The sequence below is a fragment of the Sinocyclocheilus anshuiensis genome, unplaced genomic scaffold, assembly GCF_001515605.1.
Source record: "Sinocyclocheilus anshuiensis isolate Anshui unplaced genomic scaffold, SAMN03320099.WGS_v1.1 scaffold769, whole genome shotgun sequence".
Lineage (NCBI taxonomy): Eukaryota > Metazoa > Chordata > Actinopteri > Cypriniformes > Cyprinidae > Sinocyclocheilus > Sinocyclocheilus anshuiensis.
Window position 1 is genome coordinate 346,067 of NW_015539878.1, and position 9,844 is coordinate 355,910.

The 9,844-nt window shown below is 33.9% G+C and overlaps 1 protein-coding gene across 1 annotated transcript in view; it reads right to left on the reverse strand.

Moving 5' to 3' along the window:
- adgrg11 (adhesion G protein-coupled receptor G11) overlaps positions 1-9,844 on the reverse strand; it is a 25,819-nt gene that overhangs the window by 7,654 nt on the left and 8,321 nt on the right. The window contains exons 3-16 of the mRNA XM_016481932.1: positions 6,350-6,493; positions 4,573-4,798; positions 4,371-4,412; positions 4,123-4,215; positions 3,827-3,955; positions 3,587-3,631; positions 3,302-3,370; positions 2,985-3,156; positions 2,190-2,349; positions 1,917-2,051; positions 1,428-1,535; positions 1,298-1,334; positions 937-1,037; positions 618-745 (exon numbers count right to left, since the gene is read on the reverse strand). Coding sequence (XP_016337418.1) covers positions 618-745; positions 937-1,037; positions 1,298-1,334; positions 1,428-1,535; positions 1,917-2,051; positions 2,190-2,349; positions 2,985-3,156; positions 3,302-3,370; positions 3,587-3,631; positions 3,827-3,955; positions 4,123-4,215; positions 4,371-4,412; positions 4,573-4,798; positions 6,350-6,382 — 1,478 coding nt within the window. The 5' untranslated portion in view covers positions 6,383-6,493. The remainder of the gene's footprint in view (positions 1-617; positions 746-936; positions 1,038-1,297; positions 1,335-1,427; positions 1,536-1,916; positions 2,052-2,189; positions 2,350-2,984; positions 3,157-3,301; positions 3,371-3,586; positions 3,632-3,826; positions 3,956-4,122; positions 4,216-4,370; positions 4,413-4,572; positions 4,799-6,349; positions 6,494-9,844) is intronic.

A 9,844-nucleotide genomic window follows, 5' to 3' on the forward strand; every position in this document is an offset into this window, starting at 1 on the left:
ATATTGTGCATGTAGTAAATTATGTGGTTGCCAGAAGATTGCATGTAAAGGACCTAAAGGATCAGCCTGTGCCATCTACAGTTTCATGAATGAACTAGATATACTGTATGTACTACCATCAAAAAGTTGGGGGTGGCAAGATTTTTTTTTTTGAAAGAGGTCTCTTATACTCACCAAGAGTCATGTTCTCTATAATTCATCTTATCAGAATTACAGTAAAAAAACCTGTAATATTTTGAAAAAGAATTACAATTTAAACCGTTTTCTAATTTATTTTAAAATGTAACTTATTCCTGTGATGTAAAGCTGAATTTTCAGCATCATTACTCTGGTCTTCAGTGTCATATAATCCTTCAGAAATCATTTTAATATGCTGATTTGAGCCCAAGAAACATTTCTTATTATCAGGGGTGCTGCTACAGTTTCTACAGCAAGAAGCAAGAGCAAGTTGACTCGAGCCCCCCTTGGTAGAAATCGCATTCAGGGGACCGGAATATATATATTAATCAAATAAATAAATATATATATATATATAAATATATATATAAATATATATATATATATAAATATATATATAAATATATATATATATATATATTCATCAAATAAATTCTTACCTCATGAGGAAGTGCATAAAGAGCCCAATGGACAGGAAAAACAAGGAGAGGCCGCAGCCAATGTAGGTGATGTAGGTGAGAGCGGTGAGGTCATTTTTGGAAATGGAGTGATTTTCATTTGGAGGGATCTGTATTAAAACCATGTTTAGTTACACAGGACAATGGCAACCTTAAAGATTCAGTAACCACATAAAGTCTGTTGTGAAATTATTTTATCAACCACAAATTAATGAACATAAATCTGAAGGCGCAAAATACACAATTTATATTCTCACTCCAGCTCAATTTCACAAATTCCAGAAGGAAACGGAGAACCTACCATGAGCACAGCGAAGAAAGTCAAGTGTTCACATTTACATGTTATATTTTCTCCTTTTATAAGGGTACTACACCCTTCGGTTGTCCAGTTTGGCTGATGTCCTGAAAAAAAAGGAGGGACTGGTTAGTTTTGAGTAGATTTAGAGTGAATTAATGAAATTGACATTATGCTTTGGTCAGCATCATGGGCCGAAAGATTCAAACTCTTAACCTGTTCTCTTAATTTTGCTTAAAAGTACAAATCCAACACTGAAATTTAGCTCTCTGTGATACGGAAACTGACCATGCATTATTTTATCACGCATCATAAATTTAACAAATTCAAAAAAATTGTAATAAATAAACACAAGAGCATCACAGACCATTTCCATCCCATGATCTACAAACAGGAGTTCCCGTCTGGTGCAGAGAAATACTTCAGAATTTCACCAAATAAGATTCAGATGCATTTAGACTACTAGAAATACTTTTCCCCCTCATACATTTGAATACCTGATTTGTTTTGAAGGTCAAGTTGATGGCGTCACTCAGATTGGAAATTTCTGCGCCCATTTCGATTGCATAAACCTCATCATTCAAAACTGTACTGTTCTCTGCATCCTTAAAATAAAAATAAAAGAGGATTGATTAGGTTTGTTTTATTGCTGAGAAACAGAATTTGGCTTCTATATAGAAATATGATGCAACAAATAAAACAAAAATAATAAGATGCAAATAAGGCCTATTTCAGTAAGTAAAACAACAAAGTTTAAGAAAAAGGAGAAAAAAAATCATCGATATCTAAATGTTCAAGATATTAAGGAGTATCATCCTACTTCATTATTATTTTAAGTCACATTTTTTTTATGAATGCAGTTGTTTACAACGTCTAATTTGTAAAACCACTCAGTTAAAAGTAACCAAAAAAAAATAAAAAATGCTTTCTGTTATAAACATGTCATTGAAAACTTGACTAAGCCTGTTTTTGATATTTCTTTATACCTTTGTCATGTTGGGAAAGCGGAACACACCCAAAAAAGCGTTTCCTGTGTTTTGCTTGAGCGCTTTCTTAGCGGCTTCCTCTGGAATACTGAAAGCACTGGGGTATTTTTTCAGTTCGCCCACATCATCTAAAACCTGTAAACATATGAGATGTCCATGCTGGGGTACATTTCATGTTTTTAAGAGAAACATTTTTGTCTCTTAAACATCACCACTGTCATGCAAAGTTAAAAAAAATCACATGTGTATGTCTGAAGTCATCTGTCCACTTACTCTGATGTCAGTTTCTGAAGAGTAGATGAAGTAGGATGTCTTGATTTCGGACTCAGTTGAAATTTTCTTTAAAATCCCTTTAACGTTACCCATGGATATAGAGGCAATGGTCAAATTCTCCATCAAAGACAGAATGCTGGAGAGATTTTTCATGGCCTCACTGAACGAGATACAAGATTATTTGTGATAATATCTCTGAGTAAATGGTTCAATTTACAGCCATTGGGACAGCAGGTATAATATAAAAGCCCGGTTTCATAGACAGGGCTTAGCCTAAACCAGGAATAGGTCATAGTTCAATTAGGACATACTTTAGGACAAAGTAATTTTTATAAACATGCCTTAGAAAAAAGCATTACTGGTGTGCATCTTAAGACAAAACAAAGGCACTGACATGTTTTAAGATCAGTCAGTGCAAGTTTCTTTCAGTTGAAACAGCTCAGATTTACATTTTAGTCTAGGACTAGGCTTAAGCCTTGTCTGTGAAACCGGGGGATAGGGTTAGAAGAGAAAAATCCATTGTGACAAGCCCAGGTCTCCCCTATTTTTTAAATCTCAATTGCTATAGTAAAAAAATATACAGATTTTAAACTCCATCAAAAATTATTTTCTCGTGTGTATTCATCAAATAGATTAATAAATTCAGCAAGTTATTATGGAAACTTCCTAAATATGGGTTGCAATGTTTGCATGTTAATGTTTGCAATTTTTTTTAATTAAACTCATGCCTGTGTAACTAATATTACCACTAAAAATCTTACTAGACTTGAAACCCACATTTGAAAGAATACTTACGCAGCTGCACCAGCATCTGTTTCTGTTTTATTAGCATTAAATTGATCTGACATTCCTTTGGGTAAGGAGACTTCTTTCACCACTTGAAAAGGACTTCCACACTTAAAACAAGTTGCTTTTTTATTATGGATCTCAATGTTGTTAATTTTACTTGCTTCACCTGCATTAATATCTGCGTAAAAACATAAAAATAAAAACAATTAAAAAGTAAATCTGGAATAATTAAGAGCAATATTCAGCACTGGGTTTTAATGATACATTTATTCTGTTCTGAAAGTGAATAAAGCAAAAATAGGCACATTGTACCATATTCTTACCACTACAATTGGAATCATATTTTGCCTCCTGACACGTTTTTGTGGGATTCAGGCAGGTCATGTTACATACTTACATACACAAAACAAAAAAGAACAATATTACAAGATATGCAAATAATACAGCCATAATATTATATATACAAATACTTGATAAGGTTAATGTTAAGATGTCTGTTAAATCTGTCACTGACTGTGTTACACCAGATTGGTTTACCACTCCACTTACAGGAATAATAATTCTTTTATACTGATATAATACTAAGTCATTTTTGGAATTATACTCACCATTATTCTCAAAATATTTGATGGTTTCATTGGTCCACTTACAATCTTTAATAAAGAGAACAAAAACATTTTCCTAAATATCAGATATCTGATCTGCAAAAAGCAGAACTCTTGTAAAACAGCAAGTATATAGTGAATAAATTGAAACTGGACATTTTAAAGAAACCTATTGTTGTCATATTTTTCTAAATTCACAGGCTACCAAATGCATAGAAGCAAAACGACAGATCTTTCATTCACCTCCCGTAATCCAGTCTGTCAAAGTGCCATTTCTGCATTTCCCTTCAATTAAACAAACAAATGTGGGTATAGCATATCTGCTTATATGGAGTTCGTATGGTGAGTATCTTGATAAAATCACTCCATAGTCTGCAAAACAACAGGTTAGAAAACAAGGTTACCCTGGGATAAAAATAAGTAACAAATCACATTAATTTCTAAAGACAATCCACACATTTTCATTATTGATAGTGGCTCTAAGCAGTTCATCCAAAAAAGCCCAAGACACGAAAGAGCCCAAATATGTTCAAACCCACCGCTGCTGTTTGTTGGCAAAGTGTTTTTTGTACAGTTTGTATTTTCTTCGAATGAAAAAACAGTCATGCTGAGTAGTTGTTGTGTAGCGTTTACTGAAAGACAAAAGTATTTTTTTTTTACATTTCAAAGTTTTTAAATACGTATTATATACATTTTTTATAATTATTTTTCAAGGAATGTTTATACACATAAGTAGAAACTTTCTCTATTTAATGTACTGTTTGGGCTATATTCTGTTTCTCCTCACCTGACGATCCACTAGAACTGCACAGAATAGTGGACTTGTTCCCTGCAACATTATTGCATATACTCATTTAAAAGACAAATGATAAACAATGTGGCCACCAAAAAGTATATACAATAACAACATTTACACACTATACATTTAGTTTTTTAATAAACACATTTAATTCTCATTCACTTTCATGAACATGTCTGATTTGAATCACCTGTTTTCAAGTATCCCATGAAACCATCTCTACCCAGGATTAATATATCCATATTTCCAGTTTCATTTGAAGTGCTGCCAGGAATAGGACATAAGTAGTTGTGAGTTTTATCACAGGGCTTAGACCAAGGTCCTACAGATATGCAGAAGGGGACAGATAAAATGAGCAGGAGGCCACAAATGTTCCACTTCATTCCTGATGGGTTCTCCAGGTTCCTCAATAACATCTGAAGAGCAAGAAGAAATGTGGAAAACATGAAATACACCGTGCTCTGCTTTTAAACTCAAAAGCAAATTAGAACAACCGTCAATAACATTTTGGAAAATCCCTAAAAGGATTAAAATTGGTTTTCAATGAAGCATGTTTTCCTGTCATTTTTATGTATAGCTTATGGCATAGCCTATAAAATAACTGCCCACAAGTGTTTACCAGGTAAGACAAAATCATGCGGGGCTTCAGGTGTCATTCGCTTCCAGTTATTTTGTCCAAAAACAGTCTGTTATACTGCTTGATATTGCAAACTGGTATTTCTTATTATATTATTTTAATGTATTGTCATAACTGGTTTGCAGTGCAAATAGTTTTAGCATTTACTGCACTTTGTTATTATTCTAGTTAGTTGCCTATAGAGGCTAATGTCTTACATATTCACAGATAATAGCTCATCTTCCCCGATGCAAAATACGTTTTTTTGGTTGTTCTATACTTTGCTGATACGAGTTTATGCAAGTTATTTTGGCATGAATAAAGACAAAAAATAAAAATAAGGTGGATATGTGAGGAAAATAAAGGTGAAAGTAATTTAAAATAACTGATGCAACTTTTATAATAATACTATAATAAGTATGTCTATTGAGATGTTTTTGAAAAAAAAAAAAAAACTACTTTTTAGACTGTGAATGAACCACATGCCCACCAGTGATTTCTACATTTTGATGGAACTTTTATTTACTTTTTTTTTTTTTTTTTTGGTCCAAGTGATACAAAGAGAAGTGTGAAATGTTCTGGTGCTGTTGGTCTAAATATCAGCACTCTAGAAAAGCTGCTCTGCCAATTAGACTAAAGGACCAGAAATTAATGTTTTTATCCTATAATAAGAGCAAAAATCCAAACTAAAACTCTCTGACACTGTGTTATGTAACATTGAGTCAAAGGCCATAAACCTGTGATAAAATATACAAATGAACTCAGTTCCATTCCAGTGAGGTACATTTACATTTCTTCTCGTAAGTCTGCTCATATGTAAATATGTGTAATGTAAAATGGCTTATTCAGGACAGTACTAAATAAAAAAAATTATACGCAATTTTCATGATCCCTCTTATTTTGTTACAATTATTAACATTTTGCATATTTTGCAAGGGGTCTGTAAACTTATGAGCAGAACTGTACATTTAGCTGATACTGTTATCAAAACTGATTTAAAGAAATGAGGAAAAAGCACACAATTTATCGAAAGCAGGGCCACAATGCAAAATCTCAAGACTAAACCAGAGTAGAACAAAAGTGTACAAGTCATTAACTAAATCAGTTATTCTCGTTTATATTCTTACAAAATAATTCCATTAAGAAACTTTAACATACACGAACGGACCTTTCCACGTCACAAAAGGTTCTTTATAGTGGAAAAAGGTTATTTTGATTTTCAAGAAAAAAATGTTCTAAGAATTCTGCTCACCGAAAGGTTCTTTGGGGAACCCAACATGAAAAAACAAAAACTTTTAGAACATTCATTTGTAGGAATGTACTTATAAGATAACTGAAATGAAATTCTTACCTGGTGAAGAGTCGTTGAGTCTTTCCAAATCATTCAACTCATCATTTCATCAGATATACATGGCACATAATTTTGCATGTAGCATTTCCTCCCTCCTCCTGTGGTTTTATGTTTTTGTTAATCACATCTCTGGATGCAAATAATCTGGAAGAGAACAGTGGGATGAGACACAGTCACTCTGAACAGCCATATTCTTTACTATTAGATGATTATTCTGTGACCTCAGTAAGCAAAATAGTTTAGACAGGTTTTACTGGTTAATCTTGTAAAATTGCCTATAAATGTGTTTTTTATGCAACCGGACAATAACATGTTGAGCAGCGTGCACATGAGACGAGACATCATTATATGAACATGTGCATCGATAAACATTATAGAGAAGCAAACAAGATGATACTGTAAAATATAAATAATGTTCACTAGACACAAGTCATGCATTTCAAATGTTGTAATTTTATATGAACGATTAATTAAAATAGCAATGGTATGAAATTGTGGTTATTTAATATTTTTGGAGTTTCATGAATTGTTTGTGCTTTGTTATACATTTTATAGTTTGCATTTTGTGGAAAATTTATAGCTGAATAATCTGTTATTCATTGGCAGGTTTGCATTGTGACTACTACATACAGTGGGTACGGAAAGTATTCAGACCCCCTTAAATTTTTCACTCTTTGTTATATTGCAGCCATTTCTTAAATGATTTTAGCAAATGGCTGCAATATAACAAAGAGTGAAAAATTTAAGGGGGTCTGAATACTTTCCGTACCCACTGTATGTTTGTGCTGCTGGGTCAACATGTTAAATGTTGGAATGTTTTAATGTGGAAATGTTTGACTTTTTAAATTACCGTCTCACAGATTGGGTAAATTAAAGTTAAAGTGACTAAAAACGACCAAGTTTGTAACTGTAACTAATTTACCCAACATGACATGAAACGTCACTGTTAGTTAGTTACAAACAGTAATTTTTAACTCTTGAAATTAATTTAACTCTCTGTGGCACTTTCTCTCATGTTGGGGTAAAAATGCAGAGTATATGACATTACTGATGTTTTGCTATCACTGTCAGATTCACAACCAAACATCAGTACAACTGATATTCACAATTAACAGTTATGTCCTTCTTATACGCCCTCAGAAGCATCTGTTGCTTGACAAAGCATTAGTAAAAATAAGCCCTGTGTCTATAATCAGTATTACAGTGCGGTAAATAGTAATTCATCTGTTTAACAAATGAGGTGTGTCACAGAGGACGTCAGCCAAACAAATGAAACCTTGTGTGAGTTTACAGTAATGTTGGACAGACACATTTCAAAAGGCTTTGTGCACATATAGTACATATGTAAATGACATATAGGAATATTGATGATAATTATGATCATTTTACACTATACTGGAGCAGGCACTCGTGGAGCTTTTTGCAAAAATATATTCTTAGAGAAGTATTTTACTTTAACATATGAGTCAGAGCGATTTCAGTTTAATCATGTTTGGGCATACATAAGCAATTCTGTTTGCATATTGTCAGTAATTTTGTCTGATTCAAGACACATCCTGTGTGTTAAATGGCATAATGGATCAGTGCTGGAGAAGGTTCAGTTGAACTCATTTTGTTTCAAAAACTTCCACCTTCAGGTTGTGGATCACGTGTCTTTTGTTTCTGTGATATGTTTTTATAAACATAAGAATATTGTTATTAATATTTCAAGATGAACACTTACTGTACTGAAGCAACATACAGTGGTGTGAAAAAGGTTTTGCCCCCTTCCTGTTTTTTATAAGTCTCCCCGTTTTATCCCTTAAAACTCATCTTTGATCATCAAAATGACATATTTAAATGTTTTTTCTAGTGAAAATAATTTTCTCATGCCTTAAAATAGCTTGAATGTAACTTTACACTCTTGCCTCATTTACTATACGCGGATCTATGAATACGCAAATTAGCCCCACCTCCACTCAGTCACACCAGCCAGGGCCTCCTGATCCACGGATAATAATGACTGATAAAACTATGCTTTTACAAGCGGACAACTGCAGTGGATACTGTAACAGTCGTTAAAGTTACTTACTTGACGATGTTGTGTCCTCAAAATGCCTTGAAGACTCGAATGCAGCCGTTTGTGATTCCAATTCGCACCCACGAGCATTCGCGTGTGAAGTGCAGATGCCGATGCGTTTGAGGTGGGTCTGACTCTGGGCTACTTTTCCACTGTTGCCGCGGGTTATTTTTCAAGTTAGCGGTTCTAAATTAACGTTAAACCACGGCTTCATGGTTTTTTTTTGCTCTATTTAATTTTTGGTTTTGTGCTGGTAATTAGTTGATTTTGCATGCGATCTCTATGCTATGATCTCTATGCATGCCACCTTTGTATAAATGGAGAGAGGGATATGCTAATGACAGGAATCGATCCCTTGACGTGATTGGTTATTGAATTTTGTGATGTAGCAAACCGAGGGCTGTTTCAAACCGCATTTCTGGGACTTCCATTGGAAAACTACAGTTTTAAGGAGAAAATACTCAGTAATGGTGTTGATTAATGGATTGGCACATGGTTTGTCTAAAAGAAAATTAAAAACAGCACATAGACAAATAAACAACATATAAAAAAAAAACTAAAAAAAAAAACTTGATTTTCACTACAGGGGGACTTTAATTTTTTGCATATTTGTCACACTTGAATGATTTAGATCAGGGCTGTCCAAACTCGGTCCTGGAGGGCCGGTGTCCTGCAGAGTTTAGCTCCAACTTGCCTCAACACACCTGACTGGAAGTTTCTATGCCTAGTAAGACCTTTGTGTTCTTTTTGGTCAGCAATGGCTTTTGCCTTGTAACTCTCCCATGGATGCCGTTTTTGCCCAGTCTCTTTCTTATTGTTGAATCATGAAAACTGACCTTATTTTAGGCAAGTGAGGCCTGCAGTTCTTTACATGTTGTTCTGGGTTCTTTTATGTGCTCTTGGAGTAATTTTGGTTGGCCGGCCACTCCTGGGAAGGTTCACCACTGTTCCAAGTTTTCTCCATTTGTGGATAAGGACAAATGCCTTAGAAAGGGCTTTATAACCCTTTCCAGACTGATACATGTCAACTATTTTGTTGTTCTTGAATTTCTTTAGATCGCGGCATGATGTGTTGCTCTTTAAGCATGCTTCACTTTGTCAGATGATTTTAAGTGATTTCTTGATTCAACAGGTCTGGCAGTAATCAGGCCTGGGTGTGGCTAGTGAAATTTAACTTCGCTTTCTAAAATAATGTGGTAACTATTTAGTTTCTCATCTGTTCTTGAATTTCTTTAGATCACAGCATGATGTGTTGCTCTTTTGCTCTTTGTGGTTAATCACAGTTCTTTCATGATTTAACAGAAGGGGACAATTAATTTTTCACATAGGGCCAGGTAGTTTTGGACAGCTTTTTTCCCTTACTAAATGAAATCATCATTTAAAAACTGCATTTTGTATTTACTTGCATTATCTTTGTGTAATATAAAAATTTGTTT